The sequence below is a fragment of the Macrobrachium rosenbergii genome, chromosome 19 (assembly GCF_040412425.1).
Source record: "Macrobrachium rosenbergii isolate ZJJX-2024 chromosome 19, ASM4041242v1, whole genome shotgun sequence".
Lineage (NCBI taxonomy): Eukaryota > Metazoa > Arthropoda > Malacostraca > Decapoda > Palaemonidae > Macrobrachium > Macrobrachium rosenbergii.
In genome coordinates this window covers 708,884-732,351 of record NC_089759.1, presented here as the reverse complement: position 1 = coordinate 732,351, position 23,468 = coordinate 708,884, and the positions used below count along the sequence as shown (strand labels likewise).

General features: G+C 41.8%; 1 protein-coding gene across 1 annotated transcript in view; it reads right to left on the bottom strand.

The window, feature by feature from the left end:
- Window positions 1–23,468, bottom strand: part of LOC136848545 (RNA cytidine acetyltransferase-like) — a 427,260-nt gene that overhangs the window by 187,649 nt on the left and 216,143 nt on the right. Inside the window, exon 8 of the mRNA XM_067120821.1 lies at window positions 19,179–19,315. Coding sequence (XP_066976922.1) covers window positions 19,179–19,315 — 137 coding nt within the window. The remainder of the gene's footprint in view (window positions 1–19,178; window positions 19,316–23,468) is intronic.

Here is a 23,468-nt window from a genome sequence, read left to right as displayed (position 1 = left end):
GGCGAACTTCATGGACTTTCCTTCAATGTTAATCACTCGAGGGGGTGGGGATCAGTTACGCTCAACTTTGTCCTGGATTTCGTAGCGAAGACTCTGAATCCATCGGTCCTTGACACCAGATTCGAGTCCTTCACAATCCCCTCCCTGGAGGAATTTGTTGCTAATGATCCAGACAAGATGCTACTATGCCTTGTTAGAGTGTCATGGTACTATCTTAAGAGGACTCAACATCTCTAGCCTGAGTATTGACGACTCTGTTAGTACTGTCTCGACCAAGAAAGAGGTGTCAAAGAAAGCAGCCTCTTTCTGGCTTCATGAGATGATCAAAAGAGTGTAGAGTGTACTCTGTAGCTGGTGAGGACAACACCAGTACGTTTCATCCAAGAGATCACAAAGCCTGGGGCACGGGTCCCTTCCTCGCATTCCAGAAAAATCTGTCAGTTCCTCAGGTACTGAAGGCAGGGGTGTGGTTTGCCCACAAGTCCTTGGACACTTCTTTCTCGGGTCCTGTGGTGGCTGCTCAACAAGTTATGTAGCTTACCCAGCTTCTCTAAGAAGACAGGTTGCATCTCACCTACAGTCTTCAGTTATGGAAAAAAAGAGTTTATGTGTGAGTGGCTGGCCTCTCCTCCTCTTCCTTCTTCATCATCTTTCACTCTTTCTCTACAGGCAGAGTAGGATAACAAGCCACCATGTGCTGGAACTGGCGACCAATGCGGTTAAGTGTCACATCGAGCACCCACTCTATTCTCTATGTTTTACACTTAATAGAAGCAACCCTGCCCCTTTCTCTAGCAAAGGGAGGAAGGGGACCCTAGCAATAAAACAAACCAAGTATTCATATTTGTTTTGTTGTCTCCAACTCATAGATTCATCCTAGCCCTTTTTTGAATGCCGCATTTTACCCACTCGTTCGAAAAGGCCCAGAGGTCTGACAATTGAACATGTAGCTCTTATACTCCGTTCAACATATCAAAGGCAAGGTACTCTTCCTCACTCTATCGACCAGGAAGAGAACGCAGGTGTGGCGAACTCCAGTCAGTTCAGAGACTCATTTAGAGTCCTTCCTCCAAGTACATCTTCCTTATGTAAAGACTGACGGTATGTATACTGTGTAAGAACAAATGACAAATTTTTGAAGAAATTTGTATTTTCCTCACTATACAAACCTGAGGTCCTTTAAAGTTTTATGCTCACCTCACGCCACCCCTCAATCTGTTACCCGGGCCGAAAGGCAAACTGGAATGTTTACATCCGGGCAGGTGGGATTCCTTCCAACCGGACAGTAGTGAACTGCCTAACCACCTTGTTCAAAAGTTAAACGGCCATTCCAGCTTCGCTGAAGGTAATTCCTTATGTAAAGGACCTCAGGTTTGTATAGTTAGGAAAAATACAAATTAGTTTAAAAATCTGTCACTTTCAAATATTAAGATTACATAAATCATACAGGTATCCACCAGTGATGAATGTTGACTGAATATGATGATGATGAATTAGCTGTGCAGTCCGATGAAGATGATGATATGACTGCACAGCAAAGCAGAGGAGTTACATCTCCTCTGGAGGAGCCTCTTCCTCTTCTTCAGGCTCTTCATCCACCAATTGCATTTCTTCAGGGTCTTTGGGAGGCTTTAGAGTGCTCTGCTGCTTCTTCACGCTTACGAGGTTATTATAGGACCCCAAAATCCCATCAAGGCCATATGAAAAGTCTATGGAACGTTCCATATTAGGATCCCATGTCTCATTCATCTCCTGCAGCTCCCTGGTTGCCCTCATACTTCAAGAGCGACGTTCCAGAGACAGACCCTCATTCTCCTCCCCATCCTCATCCTTTGAACCTACTGCGTCGTCTTCCTCACTGGCAAATTTCGTCAGCTCTTCCAAATCCTGGTCCGTCAGGGGGTCTGAGTGGGCATCAATGAGGGTGTCGACTTCATCTCCAACAAGGATCCTTGCAAATAGCATTCTCCCCTCATCCTCTTCCTTCTTGATGTACCGAACGGTACCCTCATTCACACCATAATCGGTGGCTACTGCGGCGTAACTTTTCCATCCCTCAACATTTTCAGGTCTTACCTTCTCCTGGGGCATCATGACCTTCCTCTGGCACTCAGGCTCTTTGCCAGAAAGATACGCAAAGTACAGTACAGTACATTGATATGCACCGATACAGAACACATGAACAGTAGAGGCTGGGCAGAGATGCTGGGTCATTTGTGCATTGTACACAGTATAGGTATGTACTGCACATAACACTGATATTTTGTGCATCTTGTACTACACATACCATACATTTTCTTGATATTTAGCTGTGTTGTAAGATGATTTTGAAATGATATTAAAGTGTTTTAGGAGGATAGCCATGGCAGAGCACATCTAAAATACGTGGGTAGTTTGTACAACAACGGGACTACCTCCAAATGATATGTTAGGTTTGTTTAGTCTGTGGAATCTGTCCCATCATTCTACAGTATTTTCATTTTACTGTATTTTCATGGGTAAATATATTTTTTGATAAAAAAAATTATTGACTAATTTCTAAATATTAAATATCAATAAATTTTTTTTCTTTTTTGTAATGTTCGCCCCAAAAACCACCCTGGGAATTCCAAAAACAGAGCCCACGAAAGGAAAATGCATCTTGGAAAGCTGAAATACCTAGGCGCAATGCTACTAAACATGCTACTGGCTGGCATCTGCAAAGCAGCCAATCCAGGAGCGCCATTCATTTTCCTTGGCGCTGATTGGCTGTGTAGCCCCAAAACTTTCTCTCGTGGAGATGTATGTACGTACTGCTGAGCCCCAATCCCTGCCACTTCAAAGCATATCCTTCCACTGTTTGAGTGTTTCATTATGTACTGCATCTGTTTACTTTCTGCATCTTTGTTTGCAGTGTAAATCTGTGTGCATCTTCTTGAACCATGTCCTAAGATTCCTCCTAAATGCCCTGCTCCTTTTAAGGCTTCTGGCAAACAGCCTGAGCACCAGAGGAAGGTCATGACGCTCCAGGAGAAAGTATGACTTCTGGATATGCTGAAGAAAGGGAAAAGTTACGCCACAGTAGCCTGGCATTATGGCGCGAATGAGAGTACCATCTGGTACATCAAGATGAAAGAGACGGAGTTAAGGTTGTGTTTCCACTGTGCATGATAAGAGCATCGTGAGGATAGAGTTGGCCTTGGCTTTTTGGATCACGGACTGCCGTAAGAAGAAAATCCTCTTGACACCAACATCATCTGTGAAAACGCAAGATAACTCTACCGCCAGTTTTCGATTGCTACTGAAGGTGGCGACATACAGAAATCAGGCTTCTTAGGCTTCAATGTACCCGCTGAAGAAGAAGAAAAAAGAGGAAGAGGAAGGAGCAGGACCATCATAAGCTCTTCAAGGTTTTCAAAGGTGGTTCCACCTAAAGAGTGTTTCGCTGCACGGGGAAGTGTCATCGGTAGACATGTAAGCGGTCACAAAATATCCTGAGACCTTCAAGAAAATCATCAGGGACAAGGCTACCATCCACACCAGGTGTTCAATATGGATGAGACTGGCTTGTTCTTGAAGAAAATGCCTTCATGAAGGAAAAAGCCAGAGGCCCCGGGTTCAAGGCCCAGATGGGTAGGGTTACCCTCATCATGTGTGGCAATGCTGCTGGCTTCATGCTGAAACCAGGCCTCATTTACAAGGCTGCAAGGATAACTGGTTCATTCAGAGCTGCATCCCTCAAGTTAAGGATTACCTCAACGACTTGTGCTTGGAGTTCAAGATGCTGTTGATTATGGATAGTGCTAGTGGCCACCTTCTGGATCTTTATTATGATGGAGTCCAGCTCGAGTTCCTCCCTGCCAACACCACCTTTCTCCTCCAGCCTAACGACCAGGACGTGATCCAAGCCTTCAAGGTACTCTACACCTGGAACTCCCTCGAGCACCTTGTGAAGGAAATGGACACTGACAGTGAATTTACACCGAAGGAGTATTGGCATAAATTCACAATTGCCACATCTGACTGTCATCGACCGACCACTGAAAGCTATGGAGAAGGAGACCCTTCACGCATGCTGGAAGAAGTTGCTGCTGGAGTATGTTCACAATTATATGGGCTTCTCCCCTGAAGAAATTCAACATTCGGCCATTGATAAGGCAGTCCAATTGGCAAGGATGCTTGGTGGAGAAGGCGTCGATGGCATCATCGAGGTTGAAGTCGGCACCCTCATTGATGCCCACTCTGACCCCCTGACGGACCAGCACGCCAGGTTCAGGGGACAAGGAGGAGGATGAGGGCCTGGCTTTGGAACATCTGTCACGGCTTATGAGGATGGCCAAGGAGCTGCAGGAGTCAGCTTTGGCATGAGATCCTTACGTGGAATGCTCCATACAGTTCACAAATGCCCTTGATATGTGCATAGCGCCATATAATAATGCCCTCGTCAGCATGAAGAAGCAGCAACAGCAGCTGCCTATCACCATGTTTCTTAAGCCCATGGAGAAAGACCCTCCAAAGCCTCCCAAACCCCTGAAGAAGTGCCTGAAGAAGGGGAAGAGGTGTCCCCAGAGGAGATGTAACTCCTCTGCTTTCCTATGCAGTCATATCTTCATCGTCATTCATTGGACTGCACAACTAATTCATCATCATCTTCAATCAACATTCATCACTGCTGAGGAACCGTTTGGTTTACGTAATTTTAAACTTCTCATTACAGTATTTCGTATATCTTTTTTAATGCATATGTAAATACAGTATTTAGGTACAGTCCTTAACTGTTACCTGTAATTAAGAATGTACCAATGTCACCCCTATATACATAACAGAAAACAATAAGGCTTGAATACTACTGCATGAAAGAAAATGTATGTGCCAGAATATCGGGATAACTTGATTAGTTTTTGCCTTGGTAAGAGTACAGTAACAGTTGTAGGAGAGTTCAAGTGTAGCTGTAAGCCATATGTTTTTAAGAGTACAGTAATGCTGCAAGATGGCTTTGAAATGATATTAAAGTGTTTAGGATGTTAGTTTAAGGTATATTTGGTGTCTGAACCACTAAAATAGGCAGTTATAAACAATTTTTGAGGAAAGGTTCCAACTCATCAAGGATTTCAACTTATCGCTAGTGGTTGTGGTCCCTAACCCCAACGAATATCAGGGGTCGGCTGTATTTACTTTTAAATAGCCTTACAAGCACTCAACAGAAGAGAAAAGATTTCTTCCAATTCCAGTTGATGGCATATGCACCTCTGTTGTTACTGGTAAGCTGGCAGCAAACTGAATACAGGAACTTAATGTTGTCTGACTCAGTTCCAAGGACAGGGTGGAATGGAAGATGGCACTCTCTAAAACAATAATGGTTTTGGATTGAAAAAATTTCTTTTACAAGATTATACTTTTCACCACAATCCCATTACTTTTACAAGAACAAAATAGCTATTTACATGGAAAGACCCAATGGCTGGCTGATAAACAGCCCCAGTGAGCCAGACCTACAATCGGTCAGTACTTAATTTTCCTCCAACCAGTAAGTAAGTCTACCAATGTAAAGGCCGATTCGTATGGGAACAAATCACAAATTTTTAATCAATTTGTATATTTCCTAACATACAAACCTGAGGCCTTTACATTAATGGCCCACCTCAGCCACCCCTCATTCAGTTTTCCCTGGACTAGATCAATGGATGTGTCATTAGATTCTTGGGGGCAAGAAAGATGAGACTCCGCCCACTCGTTGGCTCCATTGGATGACGCTACATATTACTCCACCATACCTTGATAATATCACGCAGATTATATTTTTTTATGACCGGTATTCCAGCTGCGCAGGAGAGTTTACCAATGTAAAGGCCTCAGGTTTGTATGTTAGGAAAAATACAAATTTATCAAAAATCTGTAATTTTTGTGTCAGGCACATAGCAATATTATGTGAATACTCTTCTTGGCAGACTATATTTTAAAATCCATACATGAAGGCCACAGCTCAGAAAAGAGGACACACGGATGGCTTTTTCCTCTCTCTGTCTGTCTGGGGTAGAACAGTGGACAGCATTAGGAATGATTTTCTTGCCTGTTGTTGAAACGGTAAGAACCAGTGACTGACAGCAGACCAAAGCCTATGAATGTGAAACTGGTAAATTTTCCCCTCTAACATGAACTGAAGGAACTTCCTCAGGGATGGCTAGATGAGCATATGGAAGTATGCATTCTGCTGATCCAGCGAGGCAAGAAAATTCCCCTTTGATCTCCTAATAACATTACCATTTCTATTTGGAAAAAGGTTAACCAAAGAAATTTGTGGAACTTGCTGAGGGTTATAATCAGCCTGTAGCTTTCTGAAGCCTTTGGGACTTCAAAGAAGTGATGAATAATTCCAGACTATGGATTAACTTCTTTGATTGCTTCCAGGAGCATTGAACTGATCTCCTCATTTAGCATCTACAACCCCTCACTGTCTTGGGCATAGGAGTGGGAGAGCACCAACCAGTTGACAGCAGGTGCTTGTGTCCCAAAAAGGGAGGCAATATCCACCTCACAGGACTTTGGCAACCTAAGATTCTGCTCAAATCTCCTTTCATTAACTTGCTTTTGAGGACAAGCACCACAAGAGGATATATTCTTTGAGGGGAGGGAATGAAAATGCATGTTCTTGCTCTTGGTGGCTTGGATGGTAATTGGTGTCTTCTGCAAGTAGATGACTTGAGAATGTTATGAAGAATAAGGGAATCTAGCCTTGAAGGGGTATTGGACCATGATGTTGGCTTGCATATGACCTCAGTTTTTCCTGTTGACCTCTGTTGTTGGTCATACATAGGCATCAGTGACGAAGCAATGTAAAAGTTACCTGTATTAAAGTTAGCGGATCTGACGTCTGTTGAATTTTATTAGCTCGTGAAGAATGGAGTTTGTGAGATTCATGACCTTCCTTATTTTTAAACTTCCTTGTTTTTCTGATTGGCATTTTCTGAGATACTGGCTTTTATGCCCTGGTGGATGAATAGTATCTACTTTTTGTAATCAAAGTCTCCTGAGCATGACTAGCAACATTACAAACAAGGATCTTGGCCATTATTTTACTCCTCAGAGCTTTTTTGTACCATGTACTGTCATCTTATTCCATTTCATCATCACTCCCTGACCACTGTTGGAGTATAGGAAGAGTTGAAAGCCTCTGACTAAGAGGAGAAAAAGTTTCCCTAGCAGCCAGACATTTGGGCTTTTGCCGTGAAGGGAATAAGATTCCACAATGTGCCAAGAACGGGAGGATTTGTATCTACTGTAAAACCCACAATAGGTTAATTACCTTCATCTATGGAGACAATACAGTAAACACCCCCGTATCCACGGGGGATGCATACCGCACACCCAAGCGAATGGCTAAAATCCGCGAATACTTAAAACTCCTCTAAAAACACTTAGAACTGCTTATTTTGATAGTTTAAACACACAAAAAACTCTAAAAATGCTTATATCTGAGTATTTTAATAGTTTTATCACAAAAAGTGCATTTAGTCATGAAAATGATAAGAAAATACAGTAATTAGTGAATATTTCTCAGTGAAAAAGACTGCGAATGGGCAAATTTTCCATGAATAATGTGTATATACGTTCCAAGGAGAAATCCGCGAATGGGCAAATTTTCCGTGAATAATATGCATATACGTTCCTCAAAGAAATCCACGAATAGGTGAGTCTGTGAATAGTGAGATCATGAATACGGGGGGTTTACTGTACTCTGTTTACAGAGGGTAGAATGGCGTCATTTCTATTTCTGAGATTAGCTTATTGTATGAAAAGTAAAGACGAAGAAAGATGTCCACCTCACCTGTATCTAGAGAGATCTATGCTGAAGACTGTCCTCTTCACTGCTTGCCAGGAGCAAAAAAAAAAAAAAAAAGGGGGCTAAAACTATTCACCACAATCACCATTTCTTCCACACCAACATCTAGACCACGTACAATATGTCCACAAGTAGCATTGGTAAGTTAGACAACTTGTTGGGCAGCCACCACTGGACCTAAGAAAAAAAGTGTCCAAGGACCTATGAGTGATGTCCTTCAGATAAAAAGAGGTAAAGGTGCTCTGATGATTCCACATACCACCCCTCAAAACTCTTTGAACCGATAGATTCTTCTTAAAAGTGATGGAAGGGCAAAGATCCCTGACATCATGACCCCTAGGTCGTAATGGACTGTCAACTACATCAGAAGAAGCATATGAACTTCTGATAACCTCCCATAGCCAGAAGATGGTATTCTTGGACACTTCCTTCTTGTTCCGGCCAGTACTAACAAAAAGCCTTCGACACCCAGGTCTGAGGCACCAAGTTCTTTTTAGATAGTAGCATAGTGCCTGAACTGGACATAAGAGCATTTCACTAGGATCATACCAACAAAATCTGCAAGGGACGATATCGAGAAGGACTCGAATCTGTCATTGGGAACCAATGTATTCTGAGTCTTAGCCACATATTCCGGGACAAATTCGAAAGACACTAAACTCCAGCCCCTTCAGTGTTTTACTTCAGAAGAGAGACCATGAAGCTCCCCCACTCTCTTGGACTTAGAAGAAAAGACCCTACAAAATATCAAACAAAACCCCAAAATATTCTACTTATATGTGAAAAAGATGAATAAAAGAAGAGTAGAAATAGGCCCTCTAAGAAATGAAGGGCAATTAACGAATGAAAAAAAGGAAATATGCATCATATTAGCAGAAAGGTTAAGAGAGAATTTACACCTAGAATTGATAATGAAGATAATGATACAGGAACAAGAGATGAAAATAGGGAATATCTATCGGACATAGTTATTAGTGAAGCTGATATTGTGCAGGCTATCAAAGAAATTAAAAATGGATCAGCAGCCGGACCAGACGGCATACCTGCCATTTTGTTAAAAAAAGAAGCTCATTCTATCGCAAAGCCGCTCGCAATACTATTACGACAAAGTGTAGACAGAGGCAAGATTTGTGATAAACATAAATTAGCATATATCACCCCTATTTTCAAAAGTGGATCAAGACAAAGGACAAGTAATTATAGGCCTGTGAGTCTAACATCACATATTATGAAAGTGTATGAAAGGGTAATGAAGAAAAATATGAAATATTTTATGAAAAATAGCTTGTTTAATATAAGTCAATATGGTTTTGTACCTGGAAAAAGTATACAAACCCAACTGTTAGCCCACTATGAAAACATATACAGTATAACAATGATAAACGAAAAAGGTACAGATGTGGTTTACCTAGACTTTGCAAAAGCTTTGACAAGGTAGACCATAATATGTTAGCGAAAAAAATTAGAAAACATAATATTGTGGAGAAAGTAGGAAGATGGATAAAAGAATTTTTGCAAAACAGAAAACAGATAGTGATTGCAAACGATGAGAAATCAGATGAAGCTAAGGTAATATCCAGTGTGCCACAAGGTACGGTGTTAGCTGCATTGCTGTTTGTCATTATGACTGCAGACATAGATAGTAATGCTAAGGACTCGGTAGTGAGAAGTTTCGCCGATGACGCAGGAATAAGTAGAGAAATTACCTATGATGAAGATAGGAACTCGCTACAAAGAGACCTGAACAAAATATATGAATGGGCAGAGGTAAATAGGATGGTATTTAACTCTGATAAATTTGAATCAATAAATTATGGTAATAAAGAGGGAATGATACATGCATATAGGGGACCTAACAACGAGACAATCACAAATAAGGAAGCAGTTAAAGACCTTGGTGTGATGTTGAATAGGAACATGTTGTGCAGTGATCAAATAGCAATACTACTGGCAAAATGCAAAGCAAAAATGGGAGTACCCACACTACCAACAGCTAGAAAGACTACAATTCTTTAAATTATATAGTCTCGAAAGGAGAAGAGAAAGCTACATGATAATACAGGCATGGAAACAGATAGAAGGAATTACCAAAAACATCATGGAGCTAAAAATATCAGAAAGAGCAAGCAGAGGTAGATTAATAGTGCCCAAAACTATACCAAGAAAATAAGGACAGCACACAAGACATTAATCCACTATGCACCAGCATCAATAATGCAGCAATTATTCAGTGCATTACCAGCTCATCTGAGGAACATATCAGGAGTGAGCGTAGATGTGTTTAAGAGTAAGCTCGACAAATATCTAAGCTGCATACCAGACCATCCAAGATTGGAAGTTGCAAAATATACCGGAAGATGCATTAGCAATTCTCTGGTAGACATCAGAGGTGCCTCACATCGAGGGACCTGGGGCAATCCGAACGAACTGTAAGGTCTGTGTAAGGTCTGGCAGATGCCAAGGCCAGTGAAAATACCTGGAGGTAAGTAAGGCTGCTAAGAACCAGTGTCAAATCCCAGTTAGGAGGTTCGAGTTCCCTTGGGGGGCAAGATTGCTCAAAACTTCGTAAGAGCATAGAGATTTCCCATAAGGTAGAAAGACCCACTCCTTTCAGATGAAGAACCAGTCTTAAAGCAGCCCTATAGCCCTTAATGGCAGTAGGAAAATAAGATAGTCAGCTACTTGCTGAATATAAGTTCCGACTGGAGAGAAATCCTGTTGACGACACCAATCACAGTAGACTTCTCACTTCCCCTGGTGCACGGCTGTTGATGATTTCCTAAGATATCCAGACATCTCTGACACTGTCCTGCAAGAAAAGCCTCTAGTTCGCAGGAGATAATGTAAAGTCTCCAAGCATGAAGAGATAGGGACTTGATGAACTGATGATATCTTTCGACGTGAGGTTGGCAAAGTAGATTGTGCACAGGGGGAATCTCTCTCGGAGCTTCTGTCAGCAGAGTTAGAAGGTCCGGGTACCACTCAGTGTGTGGCCACAAGGGAGCTACCAAAGACATCCTGAGGTTCTGGGAAGACATTACCCTGCTGATCACCTGACAAATTAGGCAAATGTGTGGAAAGGCGTAAACGTCCAGGTTGTCCATGGATGTTGAAGGGCATCTTCCGCCACTGCCCAAGGATCCAGAACCACTGAGAATAACACTTTCAGTTTTCTGTTGAAACGCATTGCAAACAGATCCACCATTAGTGTTCCTCAAAGGAGAAACAGCCTTTCTGCCACTTCCTGGTGCAATGACCATTCTGTCCCCAAGACTTGACTTTGACGACTCAATTTGTCTGCCACTACGTTCCTTTTGCCTGGAATGTACCTGGCTGACAGAATATAGCCCATTGATGCAACTGGACTGTCAATTCATGAAGATAGTGACATTACAACTACAGAATGACCTGCTATCTGATCCTGAAACTCCTGAAGGGCTAAAAAGGCCACTTTCAGCTTCAGGATGTTGATGTGAAGATGTCTTCTTCAGGGTTCCAACTCCCAGAAGTCAAAAGATCCAAGAAGAGAAGGATCTCTGGAAGAGGAGCATGAAGGGGCATTTCTATGATCAGGTTTTCGTCATCCAGCCACCATGCCAAGTTCTGTCTCACCTCCTGTGACAGAGGGATGCAGAAGAATGGACAATTCCTCACCGGGGACCAAAACTCTTTCAATCTCCACTGTAAAGAGCAGAGATGAAGTCGGCAGTGAGGAATGAGTTTTTCCAAATAAGACAGGTGACCTAGAACAACTTGCCACTGACATGCAGGCTGTTTCTGTTTTGATAACAATGACCTCATGACCATCTTGAACTTCTCTATTCTTGGATCTGAAGGAAAGACCCTCGACATGACTGTGTCTATCAACATAACCAGGTAAAGGGTCCTTTGGCTGGGAACAAGATGTGATGTCTCCATATTTATCACAACCCCAAGGTTGAGACAAAACTGAAGAAGACAGTCTCTGTCCTGGATCAACTTCACCCAAAAACTTGCTAGTACCAGCCAGTCATCAAGGTATCTGAGAATGCATGCGAATCCCTTGAGAACAAACCCAAGTCGAAACCAAAGTGAACACCCTTTTGAACACCTGAGGGGCGGTCAAGAGGCCGAAGCATAGAACCTTGAACTGATAAACTGTGTCTCCCAGAACAAAATGAAGGAACTTGAGAGATGACTGGTGAATTTGGATCTGGAAGTAGGCATCCCTCAGGTCTACTGTCTACATGAAGTCATTCTGTCTGATGGCAGCTAGAATTTTACGGAGGGTTTCCATTTTGAAATGAGTCTTCCTACTGAACAGATTCAGAGCTGACAGGTCTATAACTGGTCTCCAGGCACCTGATGCCTTCTTTACCAGGAAAACTCGACTGTAGAAACCCATGGAAGGATCCTTCACTGCTTCCACAGTGCCCTTCTCCATCATCTTCACTTCGTTCCAGAGGGCCATATCCTTTGGCAAGCCTGGAAGGTATATCCTCTGACAGAGAGGATGATCTGTGAGAGGAGGATGAAAGTCGAAGGGAGTAGATATCCTACCCGAAGAATGTCTACTACCCAATCTTCCACTCCTAGCTGCTGCCAAGTTGCCCAGTGGCTTGCCAGGCACTCCCTGACCAAAGGCAGCAGATGGGAGGAGCACCCTCTCTAGCACTTCCCTCCTCTAGCTCTACCTCTGCCTCCCTGCGTGCCTCTAGATGGTCACGGCTGAAAGGGACATTGCTGAGAGGTCTTATTGGACTTAGGAGACGACTGTTGCTCCCTACGAGGACCCATCAAAGTCTCAGGTTTCCTCTGCGAAGTGGGCTGTCTTGCTCTAGCTATGTTGGGATGAGCAGGACCTGACGATTTAGAGACTGCTTGCAGAACCAGACAGTCGTTGTCAGCTCTTCACCTATCAATTGCAGCCTGAACCAGGTCCTTTGGGAGCAAGGAAGAAGATTCCAATAAGGTTCCATTCCTTGATGCTAGCATGGACTCAGGGCTGATATATCTAGACACCCTAGATATACTGTAGTCAGTTAGCCCACATATTTGCCGAAAAGTGGGTCAGAAAAGAAATGGTCTTGCGCCCAGACTGAAGAAGACGAAAGATGGATGCACACTCCTTAGAATCCTTCGAGAAGGCTGTCGTAGAAATCTTGCCTACTGCCGCAGACTGCAAGTCTAGCCAAGTCATCACTTGTAAGACTATAGAAGCTGAAGCCTCCAAAGATGCTGCCTCCTGGAAGGTAAAAGAAGTGCTGTCCCCATTAAATTGATCTAAAGAAAGACTCAGTCCCAACCTAATGAAGTCCAAATCCAATTGTCTGGGCTGTAAGGTGACTCTTGGTATGACATAAAAATGCATGCCTATGAAGAGGTGGCAGCAACTTGGGAGATCACTCAGAACATAGCAACTTGTCCTTTCCACAGACAAGGGCATCCACCTGTTCTAAGGCAAAATCAGCAAGATTGGCCAAGGGTAATCCTACCAAGGTCTTTGCTTCATTCTTGGGGCCTAAGAACTTCTCAAAGCCCGACGACCGGTCGGAAGGGGCGGTAGCAGTTTCTTCCAAGTTGATGTACTTCCTAATCATCCCCACAACTTCACTGTACATCTTGACCAGCTCGTTAGCGTCAAGATCAAGTGGAAGAGGATCTTCCAATTCCAAACCTCTAGAACTCCTATCAGCTCTATCCAGCGAATCTCCCACTTGAACTTCATCCCTTTGAATGACCGGAGTGTTTATGTGTATGTTCAGGACCTAAAACCCTCAGGAGTGGTGCAGAAGGATGAGAATCCGAAAAATCAAACTCATTCTTAGGACGACATGAAGAGTTTTCTTTAAATCCTTTGAATCCCCAAGAAGTCAAGGGAATTGGAGAGGGAGGCCAAGAAGCAAAAGGATCCTGAGGAGAAGCAGGTCGACAAAGTTTACGTAGATGATCAGGAGAGTAACATCTAGGAGAACACTGATTACTAAGAGAGCGACGAGGAGAGCGATCTCCGCTGTACGAGTGGTGCCGAGGCTGCTGTCACGGCCAAGCAGGGATTCTGTAGTGTGGGGAGTTATTGCAGCCAAGACCGATGTTGCGGCCATATATGAGACGATTCCTGTGGAGAAGAGTCACATCCTCGAGGCCGGTGTGGTGAGATTACTGTTTCAAGGTGAAGCAGGACGTGGAAGGACAGCCTTACGTGCATGAATGTCATGGTCAGGAAAACTAGGCTGAGAAGGAGGCCAAAGCTATACAAGGTTAGATTTCTTGACAGGAGCCGTATCATCTTTTTGCTTCATGGTAAATGGTCCAATAGCCACTTCTGTACAGCTGGAAGAAGGAATAACTATCAACTAAGGCAGGGCCTGATCTGCTGCTTCCGCAGACATGGCCATGATTGAGTGGTCATGATGTTTCTTCTCGGAGATGGCCATGGAGATTGAGCCCGTAGCCACCTTGGACAGAATACGGCCATGCTGAGACAAACCAACACCCCATCCACACTGAAACATGAGAAAGAGCGTGGGAAACCACATGCAGACTGTGAATCTTAGGAGGAGAAAGTGCAAAGTCCCTCTTCCTCCAATCTTCTCGGGACAACACAAACTGAGGAAGATGATGAGTCTTGAGAATCCGGAGATGGCGATCTAAGGCACTTCCTTCTAGGTACTGTAGAAATGGAATGGTCGATCCTTTCAAGAATTGCAACCCTCTCAAGTAAGGCCTGAAGAGTGGAAGCAGTAGATAAGGACCAGACACACGGAGATGGGACGGAGCGGCTGTACCTGCAGGATCATGTGACAAGTGGCCAGACGTAGACATGTGGCCAGAAGCCACGGCCAATACACAGGCAGTTATTACTGAGATAGCTGTGGAAGTCATTTGTGAAGATGACATCGACACAGCCGATGAAACATTCACAGAAGTAGAAGAGGCGAGGTGGGATGACATCAGATAAGAAAATAGTCCCCCCAACCGTGGGGGAGGCCTAAGGTCAACCAATGCTCATGGAGAGTAGCACCACCATGTCCGAACCTGGAAATAAATCACAAACCAAATCTCATCCCCCAACCAAAGGGGGGGGGGCATCCTTAACCCCCCTCAGGAGCAGGGAGAGAAACAACAATAGGACCTCCCAAACCCCCTTCAGAAACATCCACCGAGGGAAAAATAGACGAACATGAAGGGGTAAATTCTTCCAAAGAAGAATTAGCAGGTAAACAGCTTGGGGAAGGAGAAAAGGAACAAGAAGGAATGGCATCATCTGCCGCCTTCAAAGGGCCGAAACCTTCCCATGGCTGAGCATCACCCTTCCTCTTGTAACTCTTCTTTGACTCGAAACATTTCCATTGCTCAGGAGACCAATCACAGCATTCAGAACAAGGGCTACTTACATTGCAAATGTGAAGTCTTCACCTGCTACAAGTCACATGGGGATCAGTTTCAAAAGAAGCTAGGTAGCAGAAGCAAGGGTTGTTAGCAATACCAGGGCACTTCCTTTGCTTCTTAGCACTAGGCTTAGGTAAATCATGGGTTTGCATGATGATGTAGCAAACATATACACAAAAAAAGAGCACCAAATACACCACTCAAACACGAAAAAAAAGAACCAATGCATGCAAAATGGCAGGAAGTGAAAAAACTGGCTTTAATAAAAGTTGAGCAGCACCCAACTGCTCAAGAAGGCAGTTAGGAGAAGACTGGATGCGTCACAAGATTCTTGGGGGCAAGCGAAATGAGACTCTGCCCAATCATTGGCTCCACTGGATGAAGCTATGTATTACTCCGCCATACCTTGTTCATATTACTCATTATTTTTTTTATAACTGTTATTCCAGCTGTGCAGGAGAATTTCCCACTGTAAAAGCCAAAAGTTTGTATTCGTATGGGAACAACTACAGACTTTATCCATCATGGTTGGATTACCTCCACATTGTGAGGCTGCTGAGCCTTGGTTAAAAAGTTTTTACTTGTCCAAACCACCTACTTTAGGACAAGCACCTCTTTGCTACTACAATTGTCTCATACAAGCTGCATTATTGAAGACTATGCTTTATGGGTGAGGCAGTGATTTAAATATAGGTTTTCAATTCTCTTCTCTGGTCCTTTGCATTGCAAAGCCCAGTTCCTGCACAACTTCCCATTACCAGGTCCCTGAATAAGGTTCTCTGACCCGTGTCCTCTCAATTCAATAGTCCTAATGCAATTATAACTAGATCTTCCAAAAGGCAGTCTTCTTGACCACCTTGGATGAATAAACCTATACCCTAACCCAGCATAATTATATAAGTAACTTTAGAACTGCATAGAATAATACATACCCTGTATAGAGGTTCTTGTTTTTCCTATCGTTCATCGTTAAACCCTAAGGGGTATCCTGAATAACAGAAGGTAGGTAATAACTTTTGTGACTTTACCATGGACCATTTTTATGTCTGGGTCATTAGATCACTTCATCATGATGGCCAATTTCTTTTGTATGCTCCTTTGAAGATGCACAGTGATTACACAATAAAAAAAAATTTAGACAAAGGAAAAACCTTTTTCTGGTAGCTACTGTGAGTTGTAAAACCCACCTACTTTCCCTAATGAAAAGGCACGGAACTTATGGTGAGTTATTTCTGGCACTGACATGGCAAGTAATGGGTATCTGGCTAACTTATATGCTGTTGAAGGAAAAACTGGGTAATTGCTGTAGCAAGAGAAAGAGCCCTCTTGCCTTGAGTCCTTTTATACTTAATCAGTATGTCAAATTAAAGGCACTATTCTGGCCAAGACCAACTATGAGAGAATTTTTTAATGCTGGTTGGCCTGTCTTATGGAGCCCCGTGGGACCATATGAGTAACTCCTCTCAGGAGTTACAGCAGCTATCAAAAAGAGGGGTTTCCTTCATCAAAACCTGTTGTATAATTAACATTCATGAAATAACATGACATGTTTTCATGGAGGTCTAGGATTGGTTGTTTCAGCTTTTCTGCTCACATTATGGACACTAAATGTTTGCTGAGAGCCATCAAAGCTGACCACTGAGGGCCCCAAAGTTGTTTACCATAGATGAAGGTGAAAAGGTTAGTTGATTGTGAAATTCTTTGCTATATTTTACTGTCAGTAAAATACTGTAATTAAGTTCCAACTGACTAAAAAACAAAGGATAATTGAAACAGTGCTACACCACTGGTGGTTATTTCCACAACTATCAATATGCAAGGAATGAAGAGATGTAAGCGACAACAAAATTAAGGGGCTGATTTATTGCCAGGATATTTTTGGCATAGAATTTCCTCAATTTAAACCCATGGCACAGAAGGAACTAGGGCAATTTGACAATATCATATTCAAGCTAGATTTTATAGCCTACAATGATGAACAAGAGAATAGAGCAGCTGAACATTTTTCTGGTTCTCCACCAACACAAAACATGTTTTTACTTCAAAATATTATTGTTTACTAGGGGTGCATCTAATGTGCTGTAGTTTCTAATACTCCAACAAATAAGATACGGTAAGTGTAACAGACACTGAAGGAAAATCTTCCTTTACGAGGAAATGCAATGACAAGGAAAGAGTACTAGACACACTGACAGTCAAATAAATGATTAGATGACAGATAGAAGAATAAGCCCCCTTTAAGCAAAACTATGCAAGATGGTCTACTCTTTCACAACTACTATATTTAATGATATAAGCTGTTTCATAACCTCCTGAATAATCCAAATGCCTTCGCAATTATCCTTACGTAAATGTTTCCTTCAAGAAGTGCTTAAAAAACATCCATACAAAGTCCTAAGACTACCTGTATGACAACTATCACAAATGACATGTTTTCTCAAAATACCACCAGTGAGTTTCATTTTCTCATATTTTTTCCCATCTCTTGTATTTCAATCCAAGCTTCTCTTCCATAGCTGTTTCTTATCACCTCTACCTATGGGATCCCTCTTACAAAACTTAATCAGATGATAAATCATAAGACTTTCAGCAATACTGTAATGGACATCTCATCATTTTCCACCTTTATTCACCTGTAGCATTTTATTTACAGTTCAACTCACTCTATGATGATCATCTTCTAGGAGATGCAAAATGAATGACTACAATGTCAAGGTATTTATGACAGAGTGGGCACACTAGGTCAGCGGATGGCAGGGGGCAAAGAATTATGACTTAGTTGAGCTTCAGGATGATTTCATTGCTAGGCACACACTTATGGTATTGGCTGGCCTTTATATTCTTACTGTATATTACAAGGCTGACTTTTTTTTTGAAGTAGGTAATATTTTTTTCTTGGAGCCTTTTCATCCTCAAGGTAGTGGTGATACATATGACTCTTTTAGTGAAGTCTGACAGGATCACTCTGGTAATTTCCAATGCTAGAGGTCTCTTCTGTAAGCCATTTGTTCATGAAGCTTTTGATCTGTCATTCATGCTTAAAAAGTTGTTGCTAAACAACATTTGGTGTCCCTCCATGTGAAGCAGTAACCAAAAGTCCAATGAGAGAATGTATCCTCATCAGACCTTTTTTACCTCCTCAGGCATTGCTGGCACCATTTAGGCAGGGGTCCGGATTCAAAGATTTTCAACAGACCACGATGGCATACCCCATGGCATACTCCATCAGGGTCTGTTAAGCACATACATCAGGGGAAAGGGAGGGATTGGGATGGACAATGCTGGTGTTTACCCATCGTTTCACCAACGAACAAGGTGAAATGTTGGGCAGCACTTTACCTGAGGGCTGTGCAAAGGACTTTCAGGTCATCTTGAAAGTATCATCTATTTACTGGTGGTATTGTGGTTGGGGGAAATCCCTCATCTACACACACAGAAACTGGCAAACAGGGCCCCTAAAGGGGATCCCATTGCCATAAAATTTATCTGGCAATATAAATTTCTTTGTAGGTGATGCAGCGCGCTTTTAGGAATTCTTCATGAATGTAGGTCTGTGTGTCTTCACATGAAAGCACTGTCCATAATGTGCCTGATCATCTCATTGACATCTAAAGAACACAGATCACACAAATACATAACTGCAGCAAACACTGAAGAAAGTTCATTAAAGATAATAGGTAAGTGACAAAAGAGCTACAATAACTACAAAATCAAGCAAGTTATATGACCAAGAGCGCAGCAGTGACGATGCTTTGACTGGCAGGCAGCTGAGTACGCGCAAAATTCCCCACCCACCAACTTGGAGTTTCCACCTGAAGGTATCTTGTTAACAGCTTTAGTGACCAAACCATTTATAAACGATGAAGGTCTGCATATTCTGTAGGAACAAATGATCTACCACTACTGTGAACTACTCAAAAAGCATATCCAAGAAAAATGGGAATTATTGTGTTACAAAATAACAAAAATACCTAAATAATCAACATACCCATTTACTGTTGATGCCATAAGCACATTATAAGAACCCAAAAGTGCCTTAACATATGGTAGAGGTATGGCTGCAGCTTCATCTATCACAAGAAGTTCTGCCTGACTCAATTTTCTTGCATCAGTAGGATCAATGTACTGAAATACCAAAAAATGTACAGAACTGAGCTCAAGAAGATATTCAGATTAGTAAATGCTGATTAAACATAGCTGAACAAAATGTTATGAGAAGTAAAATTACATCAACATACCCTTGTAAAAATAATATAATTTTCAGGAGTATTTTTTTACCTAAACACTAGTGAGTGACATGTTAAGAAATAATGGAAGTTTTTGTGATGATGAAAATATAGTTCATATTGTATCTCTAACCATACATAACCCACTATTTTACTTTACCTTTTCCAGTAATAATAAAATAAATAAGCTATTATAAACAGCTACAGTACCTCACTGGACAGTTCGGAGGTCTGGCCTCCCAATATGTAACAAAATCTGTTAAATAATGAAGAGCATAAAGACCCATGACCCTGTAGAACAAGCTATATAACAATCTAGAGCTGGTGTAGAAATCGTGTAAAATCTAATCCTTTCTTCCCTAACTTATTAGGTAGTATTATTTCACTAGAAGTTTTGAGAGAGTCTTATAAGCTGTTGAATTCAGCGATGAAATCAACAATACTGGTAGGAACAATAAAATATGAAAAGTACCATATGCACTCAATGAATGTGTATATATGATTGCCTGCTGATTTTGTAATGATTACATACTGGAAGCAGCCATTTAGTACTGCATTTCAGTATACTGTATCCACATAAAAATATTGAATAAACACTTCATTTCAACCTTCATGTGTGCAAGGCTTCTGAAAATATAAAAAAAAATATTGTACAACATAAAACTTGACAAAAGCCATAGTGTCCAAAATGTTGTAAGCTACTTGAGTTAAGGCTACAGTATATCATCAGCTGAAACCTTGGATAAATATGTAATGCGCTATACTTACTGATATATACAATTACATCTCAGTAATCATAATTTATTAAGGGAAGTTAACTTTATCAAAACTTGGAGTAAAATCATGATAAATGGATGAAAGAGAGAAGCAACAAATTACATGAAATCAACAGATGAATTGAGACACATTTATATACTGTACAATTATTCTCACAACTGTATAAATGACTGCACATACATGATGTTATTAATACTACTGTATTGTGAAAATCATTAAATTTACATGCAAACAGTACAAGTTCAGTTGTCAGTTATATGCAAACTACACTTCCATATGCAATAATATGAATATGAGTTTGTCAGTTTACTCCCTCTTTCTCTCTTGCATTGTGTAATATTATTCTATTCAGTTTTAATAAAGTTAATATCCCTTACTAAAGAAGGATTAATATATCTGTACATATCACTACAAACAGTACACTGTATACTTAGCAATGTTTCAATCAGTTATATATAGTAGCCTAAGGATTTTAGAACTTTTGGATACCATTACAAATACAGTAAATACCAATACTGTTATAACATACCTTTAACAAACCCTACACAATTATTCACATAAAGATTTGGATGAGATGTTCTTTAGATTCCTAAGATGGTGGGGCCATTCAGTCCATGCCACTTTCTGATCTTGAGGGGGAGGAGGAGGAGGGGGACACCGGGCCTTGCTAGCAACGGGACCAATACCAGTTTTACTGGTACCCATGCTGGCCTGGCTAGCCAGGCTGGTACCAATATGCCAGGGTACCAGGGAGCCCTGGGTAGCAGTTGCATCCTTGCACAAAGCAAAGCATGAAGTGGCGCGGTTGTGGCACTGCTAACATGAGTCCCATCAGTCTTCTCTGCAGAGGAAGATTGATCAATGGAAGTCTTACAAGACTTCCTGTAGGGAGAGCCAGATGTAGCAGCCTTCTTCCTCCATTAAGAAGCTTTGGAAGATGGCAAGGAAGCAGAGGAACCAGACAGTGAAGATGAAGACAAAGATGACAACAACCTGAGGTCAACACTGAAAAAAGTGTGTGGAGGAGAACTGCCCCCAGAGAGGATGAAGACAACTCCAAGGGACATTACTGATTGTGCAAGCTGGGGTGTTGTGTAGCTGGGGAAGTCAAAGCTAGTGGAGACTGAGACTGCTAGAGTCTTAACAGTCCACTGGGAAATAGGGGTCACCCTTCTAGCAGTAAGGTGACCATGAAGAGCACAAAAACTGGGCTCCCCTAAGAGACCCAGGGAAGGTCACAAATCTCTTGGCCACTGAAGCACATGTAAAAAAAAAAAAAAAAGGCTGAGGCACTTCATTCTGCCCTGAGAAGGAGCAATCACCAGAGGAGATCTCTTTCTCAGAGTGGAAAGAGGCCTCGAGAAAGATGCCAGAATGGTTATCCTCCCCCTTCAAAGTCTCTACACCAAACACTCTGGGGGAGTCAGAGGAGGGGATGCTACCCTAGCAACAACAGGTGGGAGTCCAGGAGTTGGAAAAAAGTACTGAAAACCTTCAGTGTCACTGACAGAGTATAACCTTCCAATGACAACAGGGAGAATTTTCTCTCTTCTTCCTCAAAGCAAACTTCACCCACTGTTCAGGTGGTCACTCACAGTACTCTGAACAAGGACTATCTTGGTTGCATACATGCTTCCTGCATGACACAAGTGTATGCAAATCAATTTCAATAGAGGACATAAACCTGTTGCGGGGCTTGTCTCTACCAGGACAGCATTAAACAATGAGGGTTTTCCTGGGTACAGAGGAAGATGGCTTGGACAAGTCATGGATTTCAAACATTTTCAAAATTAAAAGAAAAAGCTAAGACTACCAAAAGGCATGAAATACTCAAGCAAAAACGCTTATTGGCAAGAAAGAAATGGAAAAGGTCAGGACAGAGTCAGGAAAAGATTGCTGCACATCACAGTAGCTCGAAAGGTGGGCAGGGCTTCCGCCTACCTGTAGACATTTAACTACCTTGTCAGTAAATCCTACACAGAGAACTTCAGGTTTGTGTGTGTAGGAACAAAACAGACTTGTAATGCTCTGGTTTTCAACAAAGAGCTAACCTAGTAAATATGATTTAAAATATCACCTATATACACTTATACTGGGTGGCACAACATTTAAAATGGGTGCTAAGTTTTTTAACAAGAGCATGGCCATGCTTGTCAGTTCAATTTGAGTTTCGGGAATAATGTACTGTATTCCTGACAATTGTAGACTAGTGTATTTTTACCATGACCACTAGCCTAACAAAACTACATTAAAACATCATATAAGTAAGCTATATTGACTGGTGCTGTGTTTTTAGTTATTACTGATTATGCAGGTAATACTCAATTAAATGTGTTTCCAAGCAACTGAAACTTAGTTAACATATCAACATTAAAGAACTACCCATATCATATCTGATGGTACTATACCCCAACTTTCCATTTACTACTGCAATGAACTGAGTGTTACGACCCCTGTTATTACATTGGTAACTAAATGCATCACTGAAACTATTAGTTTTATAACAATAACCAGTACTGGAGAGTATTTGCCATATCTCACTCAGAGGAGCCAAATCTTATTTCTTATTGAAAAAGAAGTTGTGACATCACTATACAGCAGAGTAATACTAAGTATAGATCTGCTTAAGAAAAGAGAGAGAGAGAGAGAGAGAGAGAGAGAGAGAGAGAGAGAGAGAGAGAGAGAGAGAGAGAGAGAGAGAGAGTGTGTGTGTGTGTGTGTGTGTGTGTGTGTGTGTGTGTTCAGGTACACAACTGAACAAAAATGTTTCAGGTATGCAACTGAGCAAAAGCCTTTCATCTCATTTAGACATTTTAAGATTGTATTTGATGCACCTGACATTTGTGCAGCCCTTCCAACCTAGGCTGCTAGCAGCACAAGCAAGGATTCTCCTTTTTCTGAAAAGTTATGTGTTTCTTCAGTTGCACTTAGATCCTGCATACTGATACAAGACAATCAGGCAGATCAACACCAGCCATGTTTTTAGCACAATTGTACCATGTTTGGCTATGGGATCTCAACTTTTTTCATAGTTTTGTCTAATGGCATGCAGTAGGAACTGGTTGACTCTCAGCATACGCGGAGTACTAGGTCACACCATTATCAAACCATCTGACACCTGTCAGCTGACTAGCATCTCTATTCCTCAAAAGTGCCTCTATCTTACTTCTTCATTTAGCCCTGGAGGTCAACATGGCCTGATAGTCCCAAAGTACCTATTCCAGCTACTGAAGATGTTTTTCTAGTGGAATAAAAGTGAACCAGTTGCCAAAATA